The 25,651-nt window shown below is 51.0% G+C and overlaps 1 protein-coding gene across 1 annotated transcript in view; it reads right to left on the bottom strand.

Annotated features, from left to right (window-relative positions):
- SAMD11 (sterile alpha motif domain containing 11) overlaps positions 1 to 25,651 on the bottom strand; it is a 105,902-nt gene that overhangs the window by 12,716 nt on the left and 67,535 nt on the right. The window contains exons 6-9 of the mRNA XM_080631474.1: positions 19,252 to 19,344; positions 12,693 to 12,857; positions 8,105 to 8,255; positions 113 to 228 (exon numbers count right to left, since the gene is read on the bottom strand). Coding sequence (XP_080487600.1) covers positions 113 to 228; positions 8,105 to 8,255; positions 12,693 to 12,857; positions 19,252 to 19,344 — 525 coding nt within the window. The remainder of the gene's footprint in view (positions 1 to 112; positions 229 to 8,104; positions 8,256 to 12,692; positions 12,858 to 19,251; positions 19,345 to 25,651) is intronic.

Genomic DNA, 25,651 nt, shown 5'->3' with positions numbered 1-25,651 from the left:
ACAGCAATAGGGAGACACAGAAATGTGTCTGGGCTGTTTGGCTGCAGGACAGTCACAGCCTGCACCCTCACTATTCACTCTCCCTGGCTGAGTGTGTTTCTTCTGCACTCACCTGGTGTCTGGCACAGAGCTGAAGGCACCCCAAGGAAAGGAGGTCTCAAGTGGGGCCCCAGGGCAATGTGGGGTGCGTTCTGGGGTGAGAGCAGAGGCGGTGGGTGGGATATCTCCCTGCAGAAGAAATCGGAAAAGAAATGAATGTCAGAGGCCTGAAGGCTCCATCCATGGCACTCAGAGGGCTGTGGCGCAGGAAGAACACCCTTTCTGCAGACAACCTGCATTCTGTAGCGGAGGCTGTTATGAGACAGGAAGATGCCTCCTCACCCATAAGCAACACCTGTGTAAGGGAGAAAAGAAACGAAAGAAGCAGAACCAGAAGGGGAAGAAAGCAGCCAGGGCTCCATAGGTCCCCCATACTTCCCACCTTGACAGGTTTGCCTTAGAGCTGGGCTGTGCAAGGGGGGGTTTGGCTGCTCAGGGCTAGCAAAGGCAAGGCGAGAGAAAAGACACAACTGAGGCAGAGAAGGACACAAACTGGAGAGATGGGGACTGGGGTGTGAGCAGGAAGTGCTATGGGGTCAGTAGAAAGGATACTGCTGGAGAAGGGGTGGGTGATGCTGGCCAGATATAAGGTGGAAGAGGCAGGTTGGAGAGGTGGGAAGAGGACAATGCCTGGAAGCAAGGCAGGTAGCGCTTGCTTGTGTGGGCAGGAGCGGGGAAGGCAGGAAGGGAATAAGAGCCGAGGTCTCTCCCATTAGTCAGATCTGCCCTGGGAGCCTGCAAGCAAATCTGCTTTCCGGCTGCACGTCTCTTAATTCCTTTTGATGGCCACTTACAACGTTATTACCTTCACCAGGGCATCCAGAGGCACAGCCAAGTGCTGTGCCGTTTATTTTCATTTTACAGTATCTCCCTATAGAATCTGCTTCAGGAGAGACCGGAGGGCAACAAAAGGGAGCAAGAAGGTGCATGTGACTGGCACGAAGAGACCGTAAGCACACCTACGCTCCCCCTTTCCATGGGGGAATGGCAGAATCCCGGACACCCACCCCCACATTACCACCATAGCTCAGGAAAAGCCAGACAATGACTCTTTGGGAATGAGATGGGCAAGGAAAGGATTCCTGTTGTTCCCCTAGCTATTCCCAGCACAGCTTTATCCTCATTCTATGCCACACACTGACCCACTGACCGCACAGCCTGTGATTCCCCTCTGAAACACTTCCATCTCCCTCCCCACTTCCCGCCTGTCTCTGCTCCCATTCCCCTGGCTGGCTCCATCTCTCCTTCCCTCCTTCCTCCCCTAGCTCTCCTCTAAACTAATTGCAGAGCCCGGCCGTGTCTGGAGGAGAGCCACGGATCGATCGCTCGCTGTTGAAATGTTAATGCTAATCGTATCAGGGCTCCGCCAGCCCCTCGCACTTCAGTGGCAGCTCCAATTAATCTCAGGTAACGCAGCGCCTGACCTTCGGCTCCGAGCCGGGGCAGCAGCCAAGCGATGCTCATGTAATTACACCATGAAGTGTGTAATCACCTGCCCTAATCCCCGAGGCCTCACAATTAGCCGAGGCCTCGGTCGCTGGGCTGCCAAGTGCTTTTGCCACCCAGGACAGCCTGCAGATGAATAACGGACAATTAAAGCGGCATGACGGGGGCTAGGAGGTGTCCGTTCGATTGTAATTAGCTGTAATCATGGGCAGACGAGCCTGGCAGACGTGCTGCTCCCTTTATAAGAAGCAATTTAGGAAATCAAGTCGGTTTTAACCATTCCGTGGCCAGGCACGTGGTGCCTGTGCCCTCCCTGCCGGGCCTACATGCGGGAAAAGGGGATCCTGAGTGAGAGAACAAGCCCCCAGGCACACAGAGCTCAAGAGGAAATGCTGAACACAAAGAGAGTGGCTTGATTTTAGCCAGAAAGGACCAGTCTATGCTCAGGGAGCACATTGTTGGATGAGGATCTAGTCTGGACACTGCAAAATCAAAGGTTCTCTATTTAGCAGCAGCCCAATGTTAATCAGAGGCTGTTTTGATGCTTTAATGTGGCACTAGAGGGCTTAACATTGCTTCCGAAGGAATTCACATCTGGTCAAGGCCCTGTAGTTCATTCCCTCTGTTTTTCAGGGAGGGGATCAACTCGTACTTTGGGTTGGGAAGGGGGGTGGCAGGATGTAGCAGTGGCTGTGGGATCTGATTGTGTTGCCATGCTCATGGCTGAGCACAGCAGCTCACCAGGGCAGGGATGAAGGTAGCGGTAAGAGGGGCTGTAAAGAAACACATTAGGAGCCACTTGGAACATAAGAGGTCAGTCACTGCCTGTGTTACACACACAGCACAAGCTGGGGACGAGTCCAAAGGTTTAGGGAACTCAGGGAGACACATTTGCACGTGCTGTCATCATTCCTGCCTGACACAGCACATGGAGACCCTGGAGTCCTCCTCTCAGCAACCAAACACATGCAGAGGGCAAAGCTGCTGGGTGAGCAGATAAAGAGGACCAACCAAAGGTCCTGCACCTGCTATATCCATGCTATATCCGTGGAATCTGAAGTGAGGCAAGGGAGGCTGCACACAGCCAGACACGAGGGAGCCATTCATTGCACCTCCCCTGCATCCCCTAATGCTCAGCATCAGATAGCTTAGGAAGAAAGCAGGTATGCCCATAAATAGCTGGGGGACAAAGGACTCTTCTCCCTGTTAGACTGACTCCCAAGCTAATGCTGCAGACCCAAAGGAGGTGGTCCCCACCAAGGACAGACATCCCACAAACCCAGCCTCCTGCCATCCAGGAGCAGGACCTGTTGGAGCCTTCCACTGCTCCTTTCAAGCCCATCTGCCCCATCCTTGGCATGGAAACCTGGCACGGGAGGGAGGGAATGCAACCAGGTCATGTCCTGGCACAGAGCTGGGAAGCCCTCTCAGGCTGCCTGGTGCAGATATAGCCTAATGCTTCCAAGCAAGCTTGGAAATGAACTGGCAACCCTGAAGTAAAAAGCCCCAGAGACTTTAACAAAAGCTACTGTGCTTTTAGACAGACGTGAACCAAAAACACAAACCCTGGCATCCTTCCTCAGGTAGGGATCAGCCTTGAACCCCCCCATTAGTTTCCTTCCTCCTCTTCTTCTTCCTCTCAGAGTAAGAGCTGAATTACAGGCCCATACCTGGAGAATGTGAATTCAGCCCCTGGCAATTACATCTGATAAACCTTGTCCTTACCTTGCAGAGAGCAATTCTGTGTTCCTGTATATTCCTCCCTACATCTCCCCTTTTCCTTCCCTCCCCCAATATACCAGCTGGAGGCTTGTGAGCAGGGTATTAGGGGATTTGCACTGCATGCTGCTAAATTTGATATGTCCTTTAACAGGAGACAAATGGTTCACAAGGCTTAAAAAGTATCGACTTTTCTTTAACAATAAGCACTAATGGCCTTCAAATAATCAATATTTAAAGTCATTATGGGGTTACACATTATACTGTTAAAACCAAGCCTTTCACTTTAACCCCATCATATCCTCCCAAGCCCAGAGCAGTGCTCCCCCCCGACTCCCTCCAAGCTCAAAAGGAAGGCTCAGAGCTGTGACTGGAGATGGGAGAGGGTCAGGAAATGCAGATTGAAACCGGCAAGGCATGGAAATAAATTCAGAACGGATAGAAGAGGGGGGAGAACGAAAAGAATGCATGAAAGCTCTGCTTGCTTCTGCTTTGCATTTGATAGGAAGAGACACTTCAAACCCGAGGTAATAGGCAAGCAGCACACAGCTCCTTGCTGACTGCCATCCACAGACGCTGTCTGGGCCAGGAAGGGCTTGCTAAAAACAGTGTTTGGGATTTCTAGGCAAGAGACACACACTGACACTGCTCTCTAGGGCAGCAGCGAGGCCTGGACACAGAAAGGGGCTGGTTTATGCTGCCAGGAGAAATCGCTCCTTCAAATCCAAACTGGTGCTAAAAGCACAGCAGTTTAATCAGGTCAAGCTCTTTGGCCTTGGCTCTGCACAATGCTCAGGCAGCTGGGACCTAGGAGGCATCCTCCCCCTGCAACAAGGGGGATGCTGCGTTCACAGCAGAGAGAGGGATGTGAGGCTGGGGTGGGCAAGAGGAAGAAAGAGAATGTGTTCAGAGAGGAGGGCAGAACATGCCCAAGGAGCCAGGGGTGTAAAGGAAAGCATCCGTGATGCAGGGAGGGGAATTAGGTGGTGAAAGAAAAACAGCAGCAACAGCAGATGGGAAGCACACAGCCCAAAAATCCTTGCTGGCCATTCCAGGCACATCTTTGCACAGAGAAAGGCCCCCGGGTGATGCACAATGTGTGTCAGCTTTCTGCAAGGGAAGGGTGATGGGTGCAGCTTTGAGCCTCTGTGGCTCCCACAGTAGCCAAAGGGCTCAGCTTCCCAGGACCCAGCAGGTCAGGATGCTGATGGCATCTCAGGGAGGTAGCATTTCTTGCTCCTTGGCATTCCTCCTGCCTTCACCCCAGAATTGTCTATGGTCATAGAAGATGAGTTGTGCTTCTAATGATTCTTACAGACAGCACCAGAGACTGTGGAATGCTATTGCCAAGGTACCTGCCTCAACACTTGCCCTTTCTCCAACTATAATTTGCCTTCTCCTCAACCTGTGAGAGGGGGGCAGGATCTCCCACACAGACCCCATGCCATACACATGTGAACGAGCTCCTAGTAACTCATAACTGGTGCATCACACCAATTTCACTGCTAGGCAGCTCATCCTAGTCTGAGCACCCATGCAATGCCTTCCATCTGCAGGGTATAAAAGTTTTTCCTTGAAGGAAGGTGAAGGAAATGTTCCCTGGGCTTCACACACACTAACCTGCTCTGGGAGAAGCAGTCTGCTCACTTCAAGACTACTACCAGGAGCGAGTTCTGCAGCATCTATCTACCAGGAGCTGAGCGCCTTGGGGAAGAACATGCCAGGCTAAACGACCCCAGCAAAACCAAGTACATTGCCAACCAATTCTGGAGACAGGATCCAACAAGTAGGATCCAAGGAGCAGGATCCAAGCAACTCTGCAGGGCACAGCCACCTGCCATTTTAGCAGGAGACACAGCAGTCTGAAGACGGGAAGTACTCCAGGTTGGAGTAGTTACAGTGACACCTTTAAGTCGTACCCTTTCCTCTTCCAAGTCTTTTTATAACACTGAACTCAACAATCTTTTCAAACCAACCACCAGGTCCTGGCTCTCTATAATCCAGGCCTGGATCAATCTAGAGAAGGATCTAAGAAAGCAAAGCCATGAAACCAAATGGATTCTCAAGCCTGCAGCTTGGCAAGACTCATCAGTTTTACTCTTTTCAACAGAAGAGGAAGCTGAAGCAAAGAGGTGAAGGGACCACTACTCCACTGAAAGGACCATGGAACCTAGGCCAAGAAAATCCATATTCAGAGTGTCTGTGCACGTATGGGTATCATCCTCTTCAGAGCCAGCACCCTGCTGCCTTGTGCTTAGCATCACTAAACCCACCAGCCTGTTTATGACCAGCAAAGATGGATATTAACTAGCTGACAAATATCTGACCATACCCACCTTCCCAAGTATTCCCTGGCTTAGATTCATCACCCACTTCTTCACACCTGGAAACCTGGATATACTATCCCCACTAACAGGCAAAGGTCTCAGCATTCCTGTCTTTGCAAAACCAGCAGCACTGTCCTGATAAACAGAACTGGATCACCAGGACAGGTTTTCCCCCTTGCTTTGCCAGACATAAAGGCTGAAGTCTAGAGAGCCTAATTATTCTTGCCCACAAAGCTGCTGCACTGGAGAGCTGACCTGATCCCCACAGATCTCCTGATAGGAAGCTGAAATGGAATTTTAACACCATGCCAAACAGTTCACATCCCCCTGCATCCTGTGTTATTGCTTCTGCTCCTGGGAAAGGAGATGCTGTAAATCTACTTACAGTTTGCCTATGTACGTGAGCCAGCCTCCTCCAGTGCCTTCTCCTCTGTCAGTGCCTACCTGAGCCCTTTAAAATTTCTCTACCTTCACAATAAAGGTTTGATTTACCCTCCCAACAAAGACCACGGCAGCCAAGTACAAAACCCAAGGCTAACAGCAACAGTCAGAAGTTAACCCATACAGTGCTTTACAATACATGGCCACGGCTTCTTCTGGCATGACCTAAAAATGCCTGTGGTGCTACAGCGAAACAGCAAGAAACAGTTCACACAGGACAGCTCCAACCTGGCCACGTCTGAGTGGAAGCAGAGTGACAGTTAGGTGGCTGCAGACTGGAGAAATAACAATCATAAGAACTAATGTCAAACAGATTGACCAAGTCGTGACTATGGGGCATAGTTGTGGCTTCCCATTTCCCAGCAGGACTCCCCAGCTCTGTTAAGTGAGGATTATCACACCTGAGAGCATGGCCAAGCAGGTTGGCCACCCAGGGCCCTATCATCCCCTCCCTGTGGGAGCAGATGACTGCAGAAGAACAGGCAGTCTGGTCTGCTATGCCTGGCAAAAGAAGGAATCATGGGATGCTCCCAGCCAGGCTCACCATGGTGATGCTTATAAAACCACAGAATGGTTTGGGTTGTAAAGGGACCTTTAAAGCCCATGAGAGCAGGGTGTCCAGAGAAGCTGTGGCTGCCCCATCCCTGGCAGTGTCCAAGGCCAGGCTGGATGGAGCTTGGAGCAGCCTGCTCTAGTGGAAGGTGTCCCTGCCCGTGGCGGGGGTTGGAGCTGGATGAGCTTTAAGGTCCCTTCAACAAAAACCACTCTGTGATTCTAAGATGGAAATTAATGTTTTTCCAATCATTAACTCCTAGCCTATGGTCTCTGTCCCCTGACCTAGTGAGCAGCTTCTTTCTCTCTCCCATAACTGAGAAGGAACAGCAGCCCTAACTCCAACTGTCCTCTCAAACTGATGGTTAACACCCTCTTCCCAAACAATTTAACACTCCCTGGCCTAGACCAGCTCCATTACCTACAATACCCATCTGGCTGTAGCAAATACCTCTGGATTTGATGCACACCTAACACCTTTTCAGCTTGCCCTCCTATACGTGCAGCACCTCCCCATAAGCATCCTCCACCCTTCCGTACGTGCAGTGTTAGCCAGGCCTCCGGCTGGCCTGGCACTGCTCCAGCCCACACAGAGCTGGAGACGCTCTCCCTGATGAGTGCCTGCACTCAGACTCCTCTATCTCTGCATTCCTCACAGCTCTGCCTACAATCCATATGGATCGGGTTGGATTTTATTGGGTGGGTTAGCCAAAGTACACCGGCTAGGAGAAAGTATTCCCAGGTCTGCCCAGCTCCTGACTGCTGGGCAGAAAGAAGGGAAAACAGAGAGCATCTCCAAGGCTATAAATGTCGGGGGTGATTTTGAACTCAACATATATATATCCACAGCCTGCTGCCTGCCCCCATCCCAAGATAAATGCCGAAAGAGTCTGGATACTGAAGCTTTTCATACTTGTCCTATGATACCCAAAGCCTTTGCATCCCCGTGGCTGCCAGGCCCTCTCCCAGCTCTGTTACGCTGGTCAGAAACACACACAGCTTTAATTTAATTCCCTTCTAAAGTGCTTGATTGAGGAGGGGATGGCTCATGGCACAGAGCAAGATAAATGAGATGTAATTTCAGAGTGGGGATCAGCTTTCCAGTACTCCTACCAGTGGTAAAGGCAAACTGTGCATCTTTCTTCCCCAAAAGAGAAAACTACTTTTTCTACTCCAACCTAGAGCATTGGCACAGGCTGCTCAAGAAAGCTGTGGTTGCCCCATCCCTGGCAGTGTTCAAGGCCAGGTTGAATGGGGCTTGGAGCAACCTGCTCTAGTGGAAGGTGTCTCTGCCCATGGCAGGGGGTTAGAATCACACTTTACCACCTACCTAACCCCTAAGGGAGATAGTAACACCTTACCTGAGCAAATCAAACCCACCCTGCTGGTACCCCCCCATCCATACGCTCCTGTAGACCACCCCCTGTGCAATACCACCGCGGCAGGAGCAAACCCCGCCCCGAGGCGGCGGTGATGGGCGGCCGGCCCTGCCCAGCCCGTTTCCCCCCTCCCTGCGGTACCTCTCGGGGAAGTGTGTGTCCCTGTGCTGGGGCAGGCCCTGCTTCCTCCGCTGGCTGGAAGAGTTGCTGGCCGAGGGGATGTGCGCTTCCATCGCCCCGGGGTTCCGCGCTGCCGCCGCCGCTGCCACCTCTTGCCGCGCACGGAGGAGATCTGGGGAGAGGGAAGGGATTGAGCCGCTGGCCCCCGCACCCCGCACCGAGGCACCCCCCCTTCCAGATCCGGAGGCTGCTCCGGGCTCTCCGCGGGCAATGGGGCTGCTCCGGGGCTGCTCCCGGCCCGTCCCTTCCCGCAGCCCCTCGGGCGACAGCGGGAGCTCCGGTGCTCCGCCTGTCAAGCAGCGGCCCCGCGGGTCCCTGCCCCGGGCACTCACTGTGCGGAGCGGGCTTGGAGCGGGATCCGCCTCCGAGGGAGTTCGGCAGCGAAGGAAATTGTGCAACTACGAGAGGGGGTGGATTGCTGTTTAATTGCCTTCCTCCTGCTGGAGGGAGGGAGGGAAGGAGAGAGGGAGGGAGGGAGGGAAAGAGGGAGGGAAGGATGCATGGGGGAAGACAAAACGGAGAGGGAGGCTTCCCCGAGCCTGCCCCCCGCTCCCGGGGCCGCACATCCCGGTCCCCGAGCCAAGCCGCAGCGGCATCTGCCCCAGCGTTATCCGCTACCGAGCAGCCCCTATGCGGGTTTAGCCGCCGGGTTTGAGCCCGGGACCCCCGGGGAGGAGGAAGCAGCGTCCCGTGTGTCCCCAGACCACATCCCGGCACCTCCTGCTGCGGCCAGACGTCGGGAATGGGGGGACACCGCTCCTCTGGGCGCCCCTCCACGGCCGGAACATCCAACCCCAGGAGAATCACAACGGTTCAGAGCACACGGGGTGCCTGCCCAAGCATGGGGGCAAGGCCGGTCTGTACCTGCCCAGCACAGCTCTGCAGTCACAGGGCATGCAGAGGATGGGGTACATCTGACCACTGGTGGACAGACCCATGAGAGGTCCAGCGGCATGGGCACACACACCAGTTGCACTGGCTGAGGCTTTCCCTCTCACAATTAAGCATCACGAATGCCTTAGTTTCTGCACCTACAACCTGTGGGTTCTACTAACCTGTCTCTATCCCACACCAAACCCTCTGCTGCCGTTCACATGGTACACGGGAAGCGCGCACACAGATGCACACTTAGAGGAAAGCTTTTTCAGACACTCCCCATGTGTCACAGCAAAAGGAAACCAAAACACAGCTGGGGAGAGGAGAGTTTATCCTAATGAACACATACTGACATCTCAGAGCACTCCACATCCAGCAGCACTATGAGTCCTCTCCCCACAACTAGTTCATAATGAAGGTTAATATGAGCACGACATGGCCCTGGGAATGATGCACTTTCTGTCTCCTTGCCTTCCTTTATGCTACCATACTGTCTTCCTTTGGGTCTGGAAATTCCAGCCATATATATTCCCCTTAGCCCCAAGCTTAGCTGGACTTTCACCAATCCCCACCTATTTTGGGGCTGGTCAGGGTAGAAACCCCATGATGGGACAGCAAATTGGGGTGGCAACGCTGACACCGCTGCTGGTACCTGAATGCATCCAGCCACGTTCATGCCCACCGAATCCCCACCCCACATCCCCAAACTGAGAGGACAAGCATCAAAATGATGTACAATTCTGAGCTGCAAAGCCACGTAGGACACAGTGCAGCAACAAACCCCATCAGCTGGCATGAGAAGCTGGAGAGCTCTGTGAGCCAGGGAGCGTGCACCTTCACTGCTTATAAATTCCTGATCTGAAACCCCCGGGTCACTCCCGATTGCCACGGTGCCTGTGATTTACAATTCTGGCATGCAGCCACTTCCAGAAGCTTCATTGATCCTGAATGACCGCAACACCCCCCCACACACCCCCTCTCCTTGCCCAGACCCCCCCCTCCAGGGTCTGTTATTTACAATCCTGCACTCTGACAGTTGGGAAATCAGATTGATTGACAGTGGGACGCTGGCGGATGGAGGTTCCAGGCACGGAGACAGCCTGAATTCAGAATGTGGGATGAATGCCACTGGGAGAATGGGGGCGGAGGAAAGGGGGCTGGGGAGGGTTGAAAAGCAATTAAAAAAAGAAGATTTCTAAATTATTAAGAGTTGTTCAATTATTAATGTTATTGGTGCCTCCATGTGAGCCCGCAGATAAACTGCGCTTCGTACCGCCACTAATAATTTATAGCCCAACCAGAGCTCTGTGCGGAGACAACCCAAAAACGCACCAGGTTTTGTGTTGTCCAATGTTACACACCAGGCTCTGTCCGTGCACGCTCCTTTTCAATCCCCTGCCCACCCCAAAACCTCCGTGTGACCCCTCATTGATGAGACAGTTTAATCATAATCATACCTCAGGCTTTTAATGTAATGAGCTACTTTGCTCATTCCATGGGGGGAGAAGGGGGTGACACCAGCTCTTCTGCTGCCTGGATATGCATGTTCCCTGTGTCCAGCAGCCAGCCAGAGCCCAGGCTAAGTGCTCTGTCACAATACCAGTACACACAAGGTGTTCTGTGCTGAGTACATGCCCTGTTGTATACAATACTATCTACACGGACCTGCACGTCATGGTTGAACATTCAGCATTTGCCTGTCTGCATGTGTCACTGTTGTGCGTGATGCATGTTATACACTGTCCTCTCACACTCTGCTTCTGTTCTTTGCATGGATGTGTGGAAACTCACGTGGCGTTTCCCTGTACATAACTATGTATCATGCCTGCAGCTCTGTGAAGGCCTGGGACAGCTGAACAGCACACAAATAAGCATGTGCCATGTTCACTACAGTGTTCCTCAGCACAGGTTTATGCCATGCCTTTGCTGATAAGCAAATCCTTACTTCTCAGTGAAGGAATCGCCTTCTTGCCCCCAGAGAAGCCAATCAAATCAAACAGAGTGGAAAAGAAGACAGCCTCTTCATTAACCTAACAAGGAGCCCTGGGGATTTACACTCTAGAGCACAGATTCTCCTCCAGCTCTCGCTGGATGCTTCACCGACGTTGCTTGTGCTCCTTCCCTGGATCACGCAGGCAGGCACCTGTCATTACTCCAGACCAAGCCGAGCCAGCTTTGCTCACCCCAGGGAAGGAGAAGGGGGCTGAGGAGCCTTTGGCCTGGGGAGGGAGATGCTGGTGGCTCCAGTGCATTGCCAGGCAGCTCCTGCAGATGTAACTGCCTGGTGCCCCCTTTAGGCACAGCGCAGCAGGCTGCAGCCGGCCTGGATTTATCCAGCTTCCTCCGCAAGAGGCAAAACCTACCAGCAACCCCGCAATGCACGTGGGATCCATCAGATCCTGGTACTGCGGGACCCTTATTCCCCCAGGACACGGCAGCAGCATTGGCCAACAGTTATCTATTAATGAGGAGGCTGCTTCAGGGCCAGGGTTTTGATCTTCCCCTATGTAACTGCACAAGCATCAGCCTTTTAAAGAGCTCCTTTTAAAGAGCAGATTGGCAGCATCTTCCCTTGAATACAGACACCAGTGCAGAAATATTCCTGTGCTGCTACAGCCTAGGAACAGCAGACAGGCACATACAGAGGCACAATCTGCAATGCATGCAACAGCCCTTAAACAAATGAGGCCCAGGAGGTCTCTCAGCTAACCTCATGTCCAGCTCATCCTCAGAGAACCACATCATCCTGGGAAGGTCTGAATGCTGGAAGCTGCAACCTACAGGGTCGTCATGGCAATGCTCTGATGGAGCCCTCCCAGAGTAAGCATCCACTGGGTACGGCAGAAGTTCTCTCCCTTTCAGCAACCTTCCCCTCACTTTTTCACAGCAGATCTGGTCCTGGCTAGTGAAGGACCTGATCAGTCCTTAGTGATGTAAATGTAATTGCTTTCAATGGATGGTACTGTGGATGAACCTGGCCCATGGACTTCATTTGCCTGCTAAGCTGTCTTTCCTGCAACTTAGCTTCATCTACATATTTTAATTGTCTGTAACATCACAGACATCTAATTCTTACTAAGGTGATAGGTCTTTAACACCAATTTATGTGATGTCTGTGCATAGCAACTACTGCAGAAACCTTCTAAACCTATGACTATCAAGGTTTAACCAAACCCTGCAACATCACCTTGCTCTTTCAGATCACAAACAGCAGGAGTATCTGGCATTACCTGCATCTCACAGCCCCCCAGCATTATGCCAACACTCATTCCCTTTGTTCCACACTATGACCTAAATAAGACACCCACAGGAATACGAATATTCAGACTGACATGAACTCTTGAAACAGAAGAAGACAAGGACTCCTCTCTCTGCCACTGCAAAATACACAGCAGTGATGCTGCAGTTCATCGATTCAAGCAAGCAAACATGTAGTCCCCCCCAGATGGCTACATAAAGTATTAGTATTCAGAGATGGTGGAGGACAGAAGACCCACAGAGATGGCAGGAGAAAGCGTCTGCAGGATACTCTTTCACACCACCTGCATTCATTGCATGGCACACACACACCTCATCCCATAAACCCTCTTTACATGCACACAGGGTTTAGAGACTTCTTACAAGGCAAAAAGCAAAGCGAGCCCCTTCTTCTCCCATCTCCAAGAGCCTGTACCTCCATGGCTGGGCACTGCCATGCTGTTGGCCAGCTGGTAGAGGCGTTGTTGCTGCTGCTCCTCAAAGGTGCCGTGCTCATTCAGCGCAGACATCATGCGCCTGTAGTGCTCCTCCGGGGTCATCTGAGTCACCGAGTCCTCAAGCAGAGGCGTGTGGGAGTTTTCTGAAGAGCAGAAAGATTTGGTCTCTTTTTTTCCAAAGAGAAATACAGTGGAAAATCACATAAGTACAGGGACAGCGCGAAGACAGAGCACCACTTCTCACAACTCTATTGTACCCACTGAACTTGAGGTACCCAGCTGCCAAAAGCTGTACTCGTGCTCCAAGAGGCACCATTATACGGGGTCCAGACACACCTACAAGCTGCTAAACTTCCAAACGGGCACGGGAAAGTCCACGAAACACTTACGCACAACTTCTTTTTCTACCTTTCCCTAAAGCAACAAGCACTGCATGATGATAACACGAAATTCCCAGCCAGCTTCCTTACCCCCAAGGTGGCAGAGGACAGGCAGGATGAAAGAGCTCAAAGTTCTCACCCTTTCATCCTGGGGGATGAGAGTTCTTCTTTTCCCCCACCTCTGAGAACACCCCCAAGGACACACTATGTGAGAGGTGTTCAAGCACCCAGTGCAGGTGATGCTGACAGCATCACCCAACAGTGATGACAGTCCAGCTGCCTGGCTCTTGGAGGGAAGTCACAGGAACACTTTGGCTTATGGCTAAGCACCCTGAGGCCATTAAAATCACACCCAACACGAATACCTCCCCATCTGCCTGGGATGACTGCACAGGGAGAGGCTTTGAGGAAGGCCCTGCCTGCTGCCTGGGCAGCAGGGATCCCACTCTAACAATCAGGGAGATAAAACCACAGAGGCTTTCTGTTTACTGTAAGCAGAACTCAGAGTAATTACCCTTCTCTGCCTTGGCGGTGGCTGCTCCAACACTGTTTTATCTTGGATCTTCCCCACAGGCAAAGCCCTTTCATTACTGAGAGAGGAACTCCCAGGAACAATCTCCACAGGCAGAAGGGGAGGGAAGGGCTCCCCCCAGGCTGCAGTCACCAGACCACCACCGTGTTCAGTGAACGACAAGACCACCCTACCGTGTGCCCCAGATTTGTGCTCCTTCATCCACCTCATTTCACATTGTCCCTCAGGGATCCCGGCAGGTGACTCCTGCTAGATTGCCTCCGAAGTCAAGGTGGTGGCTCTGAGCACAAGCTACATGCTTTATGCTGTGGCAGAAGTGCAGGCACTGGACATCTTGCTGGGAAGAGAGCTGTGGATCTCTCCCAGGTGACAGGAAGGCCTTTAAGCTAGAAAAGATAGCCTGTGGCCATCAAATACAGCCCAAGGGACAGAGCAGAATGTGCCCTGCCATGGCTGCTCAGGGACTGGTTCACTTCTGCCTTGGAAGAGATAGTATTATTATTATAACTACCTATATTGACAATATATATACCTAGATATGAAGGGATATTATCAATAATAATAATCATTATAAAAATAACGATGAATGAAGTGGCAGTCAAAAGGCTTACACCACCAGCTCCCAGGGCACTCCTCCTCTGTAGAAGGGCACCGACTTCAGTCCCCTCCACTCCAGCCCCGCCATCCAGCTCAGCACAGATCCTCACAGCGATTTGTGGCTGTATCTGCAACCACTGATCTCTACCCCTGTCATGGATCTGTATCTCAGGGACCACAGGCTTCCTGTGTGAATCACAGGTTCATGGCCTTGCTTCAAGCCAGGAGCCAGGTCCCACCCTGCACATCACACCTAGGAACCAGACCTGAAGGATGGAGCTGCATGAAGCAATGTGCCTGCTTCCTTCTTCTCCCCAGCTCTGGTACCCAAACCTGCAAGCCACCAGTGGAAGGAGCAGGCGCAGAATTCCCTTCCAGGTCCATTTCCCACCAAATCAGACTCCCACATCCTCCTCCTCTGCTCTCTTGCTGCTTCCCCCAGGAATACCGAAGCGCACCAAGCATCAGTCCCCTCGTGATGCTCTTACCGAAGGCCTAAGGAGCAGAGCCACAGGCCACAGACCTGATTTAGAAAAACACTGATTTTGTTTCCTCCCCACAGCTGTGTCATTAGAGAAAAAAGGGAGGAGGGAGGGGATTTAATAACACTTAATTACCATCAACTCTATCGGATCAGCCGCAGAGCAGATTTCAGGTGCAAGGAGGGGAGGGGGAATGAGGGTGGCAAGGGGAGGCTAAGAGGAGGGAGTCCAGGGAAAGGCTGGATTTCCACCACTTAAAACTTGGAAGATTTCACATGACTCAGCCAGGGGTAATTCCAGCTTTGCTGCAGCTTTGCTGTCTGCTTTTGTCATTACCAGGGGTAATGCGGGAGACTGATCCCGACAAATCTCTTCCAGCCGCCAGGTGTGAAATGGACCCTGGAGCAGGCATTGGGAAGGCAGGGCTGGGGCAGGCATCTGCTGGGGCTCTCAGTGCTCCAGAGTGCTCCCTGTCCATTCAAACCATTCAAAGGGCAGACCACTTCTCCCTCCCTCCATCAGCACCACAGGATCCCAATGGGAGCAGCCAAAGGGAATTCAGGCCCTCAGAGGTTTTCTGCTCTGCTTGAAGGACCCATCACTGCTGCACAACCTTTTCATCAAGCTTTTATATAGCTCATCCTCCCCATTAGATTAGATTTAGATGAGACACTAGGAAAGAAGTTCTTCCCTGTGAGAGGTGCCCAGAGAAGCTGTGGCTGCTCCATCCCTGGCAGTGTTCAAGGCCAGGTTGGACACAGGGGCTTGGAGCAAGCTGCTCTAGTGGAAAGTGTCCCTGCCCATGGCAGGGGTTGGAACTGGATGAGCTTTAAGGTCGCTTCAACCCAAACCAGTCTATGACTCTATAAATCCCAGACAAGATGGGAGCACCCAGCCTGTCCATCTCCTCTTTTCCTACAGCAAGCTCATGACAGGCCAAGGTTGTCTTCATTAAACCACAGTAAAAGCTTAGGGAGCTTCCTGCAAAAGCATCTCACCCTATGTTCAAAGCCAGGTCTTAGTAGGATCCTCACTGCCACTTACCAGGGCAGAGAAGGCCCATGCCCACTCCCACCCCATCCAGCAGTAGACATGCTGGTAGTAAGAATGGGCCCCAACATGATTTCTTCATCTAGCCTAAACTGACAGCTGCCAAACCCATCAACGTATGGATCTCCCCATTTCCAAAGGGGAGGAACGCCCTGGCAGAGGCTGGATCTGAACTGTCATTCAGCTCCAGTTCTGGTCTACTCCATTAACCAAACATGCACTGAGATTTTGTTTTGTTTCAAATGATGTACAACGGCAAAGAAAGGAGAATGGCAGAAGGAGCAGCATATGAGCTCATCAGCCCACCCCAGGGAGTGAGCACAATATTGTTCCCTACATGTGTCTTCCAGCACTTAGTCCAGTTTAGTTTCCAATCTTCCCAAACGAGGAGCCTTCTACCCCATTTATTTTCCAGCAGTTCAAACAGGATCCAAACCCCTCTTCCTGGGTTATCCCTTTCTGCAATCGTTCAGTTCTATTTCATGTCTCCAGGTATCAGAGATGCACATCTCCAGACACGCTGTTGCCGCAGGAGCGAGGGTTCTACTTGGGGAATTGTCTCCCAGGGAGAAAGCTTCCTCTGTGACCTGCCAGCACAGCCCTCAGCCGAGCCTCTGATATGCTCACATTTCCATATTAGACACGAGAACGTTCTGCTCTGTTTGACAGCAGCGCTGGCGCAGCCCTGTTTCCACTGAGATAGGGCTCTCTTTTGATCTCTGGTGCGCACACTGCGAGCTTTGGGGAGGGGGAAGGGAAGGTTACTGCTTCCCTGCTGGAAGGGTTTCCAGCCCTACAGGTGTTTTTGCACTCAGTCGGAGAGGAGGAGTGATTTACTTGGCTGCCTCCCTTCTCCCTGCCTGGCCAGGCACAGCCACAGCAGCACGAGATGCGGGGTCACCTCTCCTCTTCAAAGGGCTGGTTTGGAGACAATGCAGCTGCAATGGGGAGAGGATAGTCCCCACCTCGAGATGTGCATCACCCCAGGAGAGTGATGGTGGAGGAGCAGCCCCCACACCAGGCACAGCACCAGGCTGGAGATGAAGGAAGGGTGCATCCCAGGGAGATGCTGCAGACCTGGCTCGGACCAGAGGAGCCTGGTCCTTGTTTCCCTTTCCATTCCTAAATCACAAACTGCACTCACAGCATCTGGGTCTCAGCCAAGCCTGGGGCTCTAGCACAATCGCACACTTTACAGCACTGCTCCAGAGCAGCAGTTCCCAAATTCCAGATAATTAGCCACTAGGGTCCATCCTGTTTGAAAACAGCTTGTCACAAACTCTGATCCTTCCATTTCCAGCCAGCTCCTTACTGCAGAGCTAGGAAAAGAGGGACTGCTTCCCCCCAGCCCTCCATGGTACCCACGCCAACGAACACTGCCTGACTGCTGGTGGGATAGGAAGTCTGGCAGTTCTCAGCTGCAAAGTGCTCTCACTGTCTGGGGCTTAAGATACAGAATCAGTGGCTAAAGCCCTCCCCTTGAGCCCATTTTCATAGCAGGGACTGGGTAGATAAAGGCCCCCAAAGCACAAAAGCCTCTGCCCCTATTCCGATGCTATTCCAGCATCAGCACAGCCTAGGCTTCAAATGCCTGCCACAGTGGAGAGAACAGGGGTTCCCCAATGACCTAATACAATAAACAGGTAACATGGGAGAGCACAGAAAGGCCCAGCTCAGAATTTCCACTGTCTCAAACCCTTTTAAAGGGCAGGGAAGGCTTTCAGAGAAACAAGTGGGTGTAGAAAAGAGAAGTTTCTTTACTCAGGGTTTCCAAGGAACCCCTCTGTTAATGAGTTGGGGGAATCCCTGAGTCATTCAGAGCTAAAGGAGCAGGAGTGCACAGTGCAAAGCCAAGGGCTGCTCAACCCACTCAAGTGAGCAAAAATGGTGGGAAGGCTATAGGAGAAATGGAATGAGATCCTCTGACCCTGTTGCTCCCATGGCAAACCCGTCAATTTGTGCAAGTTCAACCACTTTATGAGGCGGAATCCAAACGCAATAGTTAGGTTCCAGATGGCTTGACTCCAGTTTAGCCCATTCTCAGCCAGACCACACAGGTTGCTGTTCCCTGGATTCCCTTCCTAAGCATTGCATGTCTTGGGATTACCAAGGATACAGACTCAGCAGAGACAGCAAAGATGACAGCAGGTGTTTCAAGTGGGTTACAGGAGCCTCATGCCCCTGTAGAACAAAAGCATCTCAGGATCTATAGAAGCATCCTGCTGGAAGTTACCTGCACATCTACTAGCAACAGGGATAACAAGAACAGGGCAGATAAAGACATCAAGAAAAGCAGGTAAAGAGTAGCAGTCTATAGGGATCCTCTCTGCACCTTTCAGAAAAGCCCAGTAAAAAGCTAACACATTTCTACTTGTATTACAGAGTTACCAGGCAGCAGAGGGTTACACGAAAGAAGAGATTTAGTACGTTCTTAGGCAGTATTAGCAATGTCATATTAAGTGACACTAGAATTCAACATCCTTCCAGAGATGCTGCCTTTCAGATCACGATTTGGGGACACGGAGTCAAGAAGAAACAATATACATTATGCAATACTTATATATATACAATACTTACATATACAACATGCAATACGTATATTGCGTAATATAAGTAGCTTAAGAAGGCTTCAGGACAAACTGATTCCCTGGATTTGGGAATACCCACCTTGAAGAGCCTTAGCTGCTGGACTCCAAGCCCATCGAAACAGGATCTAGCTTCTACTCTGCTTTGGTTTTTAGGGGTTTTTAGTAGCCTAAGAGCGCAGGACAGGCAGAGTGACGGAGCTGGGTACTCCTGACAGCTAATTAGGTTGAACTTAACAACAAAGCCTTGAAGTGAAGGGCCTGCAAAACCTCATTTACACAACCTTGAGCCCAACTCATTAGCTGCAGGCTCCATTACCCACTGCACTTTGCCAGGCGTAAAGAAAGTTTAAACCCCCATGTTTCTAGCAAAGAACCTTCAGACAAATCAGGAGATTCAACCATAATAATACTAAAAGAAGCTGTAAAAAAGAGAAACCTTCTGCAGATTCCATCTCTATAGGAACAGTGCCATAAATGCATACGAAAGGCAGCCCTATTCTCCCTGCTAGGTTTCTTTTTTTCCCCTTTAAAGGAACAGATGCCAGCACGATAAGCCTGTGTGTCTCTTTTCTATTAAACACGTAACCAAGCTACTCTGCCTGAAAAGTAGAAATACCCCGAAAAATCCACCTCAAAGGCTGCAACGTGCTTGTTTTTAATCATAAAGCAATTATTCTAATGAAGAGGCAATCCCTTTCTCACACTGCAAGCCTCCCTCCGATGAGATAAAGAAAGCACAGAGCACTGGTAGCCTCCTTCAAGCACCCTCAGTGCCAGACACTCACAGCTCCCACCCCACAGCCTCTTTGCAAGCCTCCCTCCCCTCCCTCCTTAATTTCAATTAAGTTCCACTCTTAAGAAAGGAGAAGAAAGAGGAAGGGGATGGGGGATGGAAAAGCAGCACTTACCCTTTGGGGACTCACTTCTGGCTTTCTTGCTTTCTAAAGGACACTCACTGCTGCTGTTGGGAGAACATACTCTTCTCTTGCCTAAAATTTCATCTAGAAGAGAGGTGAGAAACCTGAGCATCAGATAAGGTTGTACTTTTCCTCTTTGCAGAAGCAAGCAGAGAGACTTTGGTATTTTGCTTCTCTCTCTCACACACACACAGACACACGCACACAGATATTATAAGCGGGGGGGGGGGGAAAAATAGAAAGTAAGAAAAATCATCATCTTGAGAGCCTTGATCTGCTTTCCTAATCACGCAGCCCAAAAGCACATAATGACTATTCACACCCTGATCAATGCAACGCTCGAAAGCTATAAATTCCGAATCCAGTTGATTTCCTTACTGAGTTTCATCATTTGCTCTGGTGCCTTTTGTCCCCCTGGTGTTTCCACTCCTTTCATGCCCTGATGCAAAGCAACTGGGGGAGAGGAAGGGGAGGAAAAAAACAACACAGGGAAAAAAGCACAACAGATCTCTGAATCTTCCTACCACAGTATGTATCTGTCTCTCTCTCGCTCGCTCTCTCTCAATCTCTCCCCCCCCTTTCCTCCTCCTCCTCCTTCAAAACCTCAAGGTCCTTAGCAATCTTCCCCCTCTAGATTGTACGGAAACACTCAAGCCTTTTGCATTACTGCAGCCTTACAAACCCAACACAAAATATCTAATATACAATTACAGCGTCCCCGAACAGATTTAAAATCAATATCCTCCCATAAGGCTGGGGAAACTGAAAGCATGATGTTGCATATGGGCAGGAAGGAAGAGCCTGTTTGTCACTGCAAGCACCAGATTCTCATCTATCAAGGGCTCGTTAAAGATGCAGCATCTTAAGAAGGGGGGAAAAAAAAACCCATGTCACAAACAAGCACCATATCTGAGGGAGCACACGTTGATGTGCCTGCGAGCCAACACACAGGCAAAGCTCCTGCCGCTCGCCCCAAGTGTGGTGGGTAGGAAGGTTACAAACCCCCTCGGTCCTGGTTATAAGAACAACAGGATTACTGCTGTGCCAGGGGACACTTGAAGCCAAGCAGCTGTCCCTCATCCTCAGAATCACTCCAGTTACTCTGGATTGAGCCAAGCAAGCCCAGGTTGCTGCCTTGGCACTGGATTGAGCAAGGAGCTCCAGAGCACAGCTCTGTGGCTGCCACAGTGCCGAGGGCAGAGCCTGCCAGGCAGTGCCTCCATCCAAAGAGCAATGCTGGAAGCCTGCAAAGTTCCAAGTGGCATTTCGAGGTTTTAAAGAGCACAAGATGCCTCCGACTGTATCTTGCCATGAGCCTGTTAACAGAACTGGTGCTCAGAGACAACCGCAGAAGCTTGAAACCGTCCATAACCAAATACAACAGAACAGTGGCAATAGGAAAGAAGATGGGCAAGGATGGAGTCAGGCAGTGACAGCACTTCAGTTTTCTCAGCACTTCATATCCCAGGTATTGAGTCAGCTCCTGCCACAGTTTACCCTTTAAATACCTCCTCCAAAGCCACAGTCTCTATGAGCTTGCCAAGCCAGCATCAAAGCTAGGAAGTACCTGGCCACACAGCACAGACAGAGTCACAAGCTCCCTCCCCTTGGAACGCTTCATCCTGCATGTTGATTTTCCTGGAAATGCCAGGCTGCTGCTGCAAACCCTCAGTGCTGGAGGCCAGGATCACACACATCCTCCTCAGGAGTGTTCTCATCCGGGATCTGTGGCTCTGAAACAACACAAGTCCCATTGCTCTGCTCGCCCCTCCCAGCCTGGCCAGGAGGCAGCAAAACCCAACAGGGCTTGTTTTGATATACTTCACGCAGGAGAGGCTCCATGGAGGAGCTGTGACAGCAGCACCAGCTCCATGTGACACCAGTCGGAATACAAGCAGTGCAGATTCCTTGGTTTCACAACTCTGCCAAGGCACCTCATTACCCTCCTATCACTCCTTCTCTCGCTATTCCACTCCCACCCCCGTGTGCCCATCTGCCAGCAGACTCACTCCGACTAGCACCATGCCCTCCTATTCCCAGGCACGTCAGCAGGACAGGCTGCAAGTCCCACCTCGCTCCCAACTGGCTGCACTTGGGCAGGGGAAGACTGAGATCACACAGTAACTCTGAAGCAGCATCATCTCCATAAGAGCTGTGCCCACCCATCTCCAGAACAGCCACTTGCAGCCCCATGAACAGCCTGCATCCACACTGTGCCATGGGGAGAGCTCCGGATGTCTTGCAGTTGAGATCTGAACTCCGGAGAGATCCCATGTTAGTGCATTCATCTCCAGGATGACCTGCAGTGTTTTCCTTCCAGCATCTCAGGCCCACATTGCACCAAAGCACCAGAACCCACACACCGAGTCTGTATTTGGGTTCCCCCCCTCAAGCAGTTTTCATGGCAGTCATCACAGAATGAGCATGTTCCTCTTTTTAATTCCCTTTATTTAAGGCAAAGCCCTGGGATGCGTCACAGGCTGCCTCTGTCCCCAGCAGTGTAGGCACTAAATCACCGAGATACACAGTAAGCAAGAAAAAGGCAGTAATTATCATCAGTAGCCGGGATGGAGGCACAAAGATCTAACAATCCACCCCAAATTTACTGCAGCAGCAGAGAGCACGAGACTGAATAACAGCCTCCTGAGTGCCAGCCCAGCAGTGCGAGGAGTCAGACCCCCCCTTAGCTGCAAAGCAGAGAAGAGGCACGTTATATTTTCATTAGTTACTTACTAAACTCACAGATCACAACCTAAATGACAATGTATTCGTATTACAGCACCAATCCTTTCCTCTTTACAACATAAACCATATGCACAGCTTTGGCACATCACACAGTAAACACATGCCCTTTACAGGACCCTGTATTCTAAATTCATCCCCTTACACCCACGTGCCATTCATCTAACCATTCTTTGCCCTCACACAAAGAACCAGGACGGTGGTTGAAAGCATTGGGTCGGGAGCATCCACAGTCCATCTCCCCCTGACTTTGCAGCAGCAGCAGCAAAACCAAATATGTTTTGCAAATGAGCTGGCAGCAGAGCTTCTGGATGCCTTACCACCCTCACAGAGACAGGTTGTGCATTTAGAGTACATTGCCACTCATCGACCACAAAGCCAGCAGATAGCTGTTTGCTCAGCCCGTGCTGAGCCCAGCCCAGCCAAAAGGCAACACTCCACCTTAGAGAAGGGGAGGGATGGCTGGGCGGGTGGCTTGATTTTTCCTCCTGTTTTGTTCCCCAAATCCCTGCTCTTGCCTCTTTTCTCCTGCCTTCCACAAAGCATTTCAGTTGAAAGGAAGCCAAATAAAGCTGAAAATGAAACACATTATCAGTAGAACTGTAACATTATGAAGCTAAGCCAGACAATAATGCAAGTAAGGAGTGCTAGAGGAAGCCCCAAGCATACTGATCACTGCCACCAGTGCCACACAACCATCCCTTGTCCCCTATGCAGGTCCCCAGATCTTGCATTACATCAAGGCTCCTGCCAGCTCAGTCTAGTACAGAAAGTGATCCAGAGAGGTTGTTGGAAATAAAGCCAATTATTTTCCCTAAAGATCTAGAAATCCAAGTGGATTTTTCCCCCTTTTTCATAGGAAGAGAAGTCCAGCACTCACCTGCTGCACTTCTAATGGGAAACATGAGTAGAGACAGGCCAGGAAAGGTCAGCTGGAGGAGGACAGCACTTCTGGCCCCATTACAAGCATCACCCAATGGCTTTCCAACCATAAAGAGAAAGGATGTAGGTACGGCACCATAACATGACCTTCTGCAGAAGCCAGGGCAATGAGGGCTGATCTGATCACAGCCCTCTTTGGGCCTGAGACACACTGATCAGAGGCCATGAGTGGAAACATCACCTGGAGGTAACAGTGCTTTGTACTCCTGCACTGCTGCTAATCCTCAGCCTCCCATCTTCATTATCAGCTTTGAAGAGAGCACTTGGAAGCCTAAATTAGCTGGGAAGATTAGAAAAGTTATCCCTAGGTTCCCCCAAAGCCAAAGGGACTTGATCTCCACTCTTCAGAAGGGAATGTGCAGCAGAGATGCACCAAGGACACACACTGCATCGATGGCAGGGTGAGAACTGAGCCCATGTCCTCGTGGCTGAGTTCACCTAGGAGAAGGGAGATGAACAAACATGAGGTGGTCACAAAATGTTGTTAAATGGGTGGACGATAGAGAGGATCTCAATTACAGCTGAAGGACTGCACCAAGACTGTCTGCACTGTGTTATGCTACAGCACAATAGGAAGAGATCAAGACCTATCTCACGCTCCTTATCCATATCATTGGCTTTCCTCTGAAAGCTTCTTGGACCCAGAAGTCTCCGAGTAAACAGAGAACTGAGCCAACTTACACGGGAGATCACCCAGGCTCAGACAGCCAACATCTCATGAGAAGAAAGTCCTTTTTCCACCTTCTTTCACATTATTTTAAGAGGAGAAAACCATCCTCCCTTGCTCTTAACTCCCCCCATCAAACTTAAAACCCTGGAGATGACAATTCCCACCGACCACTCTGAAATGTCTTGGCAGCATCCCTGTTTATTCATCTCTTCCCTTTCCCTTGGCACACACAGGCCACCACCAGAGGAGCTGCTCTGCTCAGACAAGCCTGGTGCTCCAGCCCTGCTGCTCCGTCTGGTCCTGTGCCGAGTGTGACAGGTTTGTGGGGACCCTGAGGGCTTCCATCCCCACGATGGGCTTGTGTCTTTGTGAGAGGCTGCACCAGCTTGCTGAGTCTCAGCAGGCCCAGAGCTGCTCTCACAAAGGGGCCACGCAGGAGGCAGCGTGGAATCTGGCTGCACATCGGCCTCATCCCTTGCCAGCAGGAATCAATGGAACAAAGGGAGAGTGAAGCACAAGGTCATGGGAATAACGGGCCATAATTTAACTGAGGGCAACGGGAATGGGAAACAAAAATAATCATTGGGGAAGCTGGGGGAAGGGAAGCAATGGGCTTGTGGGACTTGGGATGCTAGAACAATACAAGGGCATGGCAGCTCATGCGGCAGGGTTAGTTCTAGCAAGGAAGGGGGAAAATATGGCTGGATCACTGCAAAGGGGATGTTGAATGAGCTGCAAAATAAAGCTAGCGTCCTCCTCCCAGCAGGTCAGCTTAATGGCTTTAGGGACATGGCAGGCAGCAGGCTTCCAACCTTAGCTATTGCACTGGGTTATCTCGTTGCTCCTTTGCGTCTCCACATCTGTATGTGTTAGTTGGTTGTCATTTAGATTTAGATTGCAAGCTCTCCAGGGCAGGAAGCATCCTTTTGCTAGCTGCTGTACCACTCCAAAGAGTACAAACAGTATAAACAGCAGAGCAAGCTGGGCCCTCCTGCCATGGGTCTGAACCTAGCCTAGACCAAGGTATCTGCTAATGTTCCCAAAGCATCATACTTCAAGTTCACTAGCCCCTTCCTAAACATGAGTTAATTGTATATGAAAGCTGTGAAAGCACTCAACCAGGCAGTAGTTGAGTAGGATTCCCAATGTACAACACATCAACCATCCTTCCTTAGGCATGAGAAGCTGCCTGCATCCCCTTTCTCAGCTCTCCCCACCAGGCCATCTGCCTTTCCTCCTACCACGCAAACAGTATCCTGCTACTTCCCACCTCCTTGTGCTCACTCCAGTTGCCCAGCTGGAGCTAAGCACCTACAAGCACTGTCCAATATCTCACCCAAGGAGTGAAACAGAGGGAGATGGAGGCCACGCTGGAGCCATCCTCCTGTTTATCACGCGGAGGTTTATTAGAGATGGTGCACCAACATCCCCTCATCTCACCAGATCCATTTTTACAGCATGCACCACGCCATAGAAAGGTGGTAAATATTCATAGTATGAAAAACCACTCATGGAGAGGATACAGTGCAGATGAGAGAACTCTGAATTCATTTGATATGCTGCAGAGAGGATTTTTAGCAATTGCAGACTTGTGAATCCCCACTCGCTTCCAGAAGACATTTAAAGACTGAGGCTGGGAGGGTGGGCTGGAAGTCCAGGCCTTTTGGAGACTCACTTTGTGGCTCTGGAAAGCAGCATGTTCTAGTGGGTAAGACAGGAGAAGGTTGAAGCTTGTTAAATCAGAAGACTTTAGCATGGTTCCAGTAAGGATCAGACTTTAAAAGGACCCCAAACCCCTGAGGAAGGTCATTTGGCCTCAATTTATATAGTTGTGATACAAAGCTATGAGAACTGGCATCATTCCTCTGACACAGACACCTCCTTCAGTCCTGGCAATGCCACACAACACCCAACTATGCAAAAGGTGGGCACAGCAATGTGGGACAGCACCCATGTTTCCTTTTGGGCTTCTAGGTGTTGCATCTTCTGCGTGTGCCTTGTGCCAGCATCCCCGTATTCCCTCCACCACCAGCACAG

This window comes from Psittacula echo (assembly GCF_963264785.1).
Source record: "Psittacula echo genome assembly, chromosome: 17".
Taxonomy (NCBI): domain Eukaryota; kingdom Metazoa; phylum Chordata; class Aves; order Psittaciformes; family Psittacidae; genus Psittacula; species Psittacula echo.
Note: the sequence above shows the minus strand (reverse complement) of the source record. Positions and strands in the feature narration are given on the sequence as shown.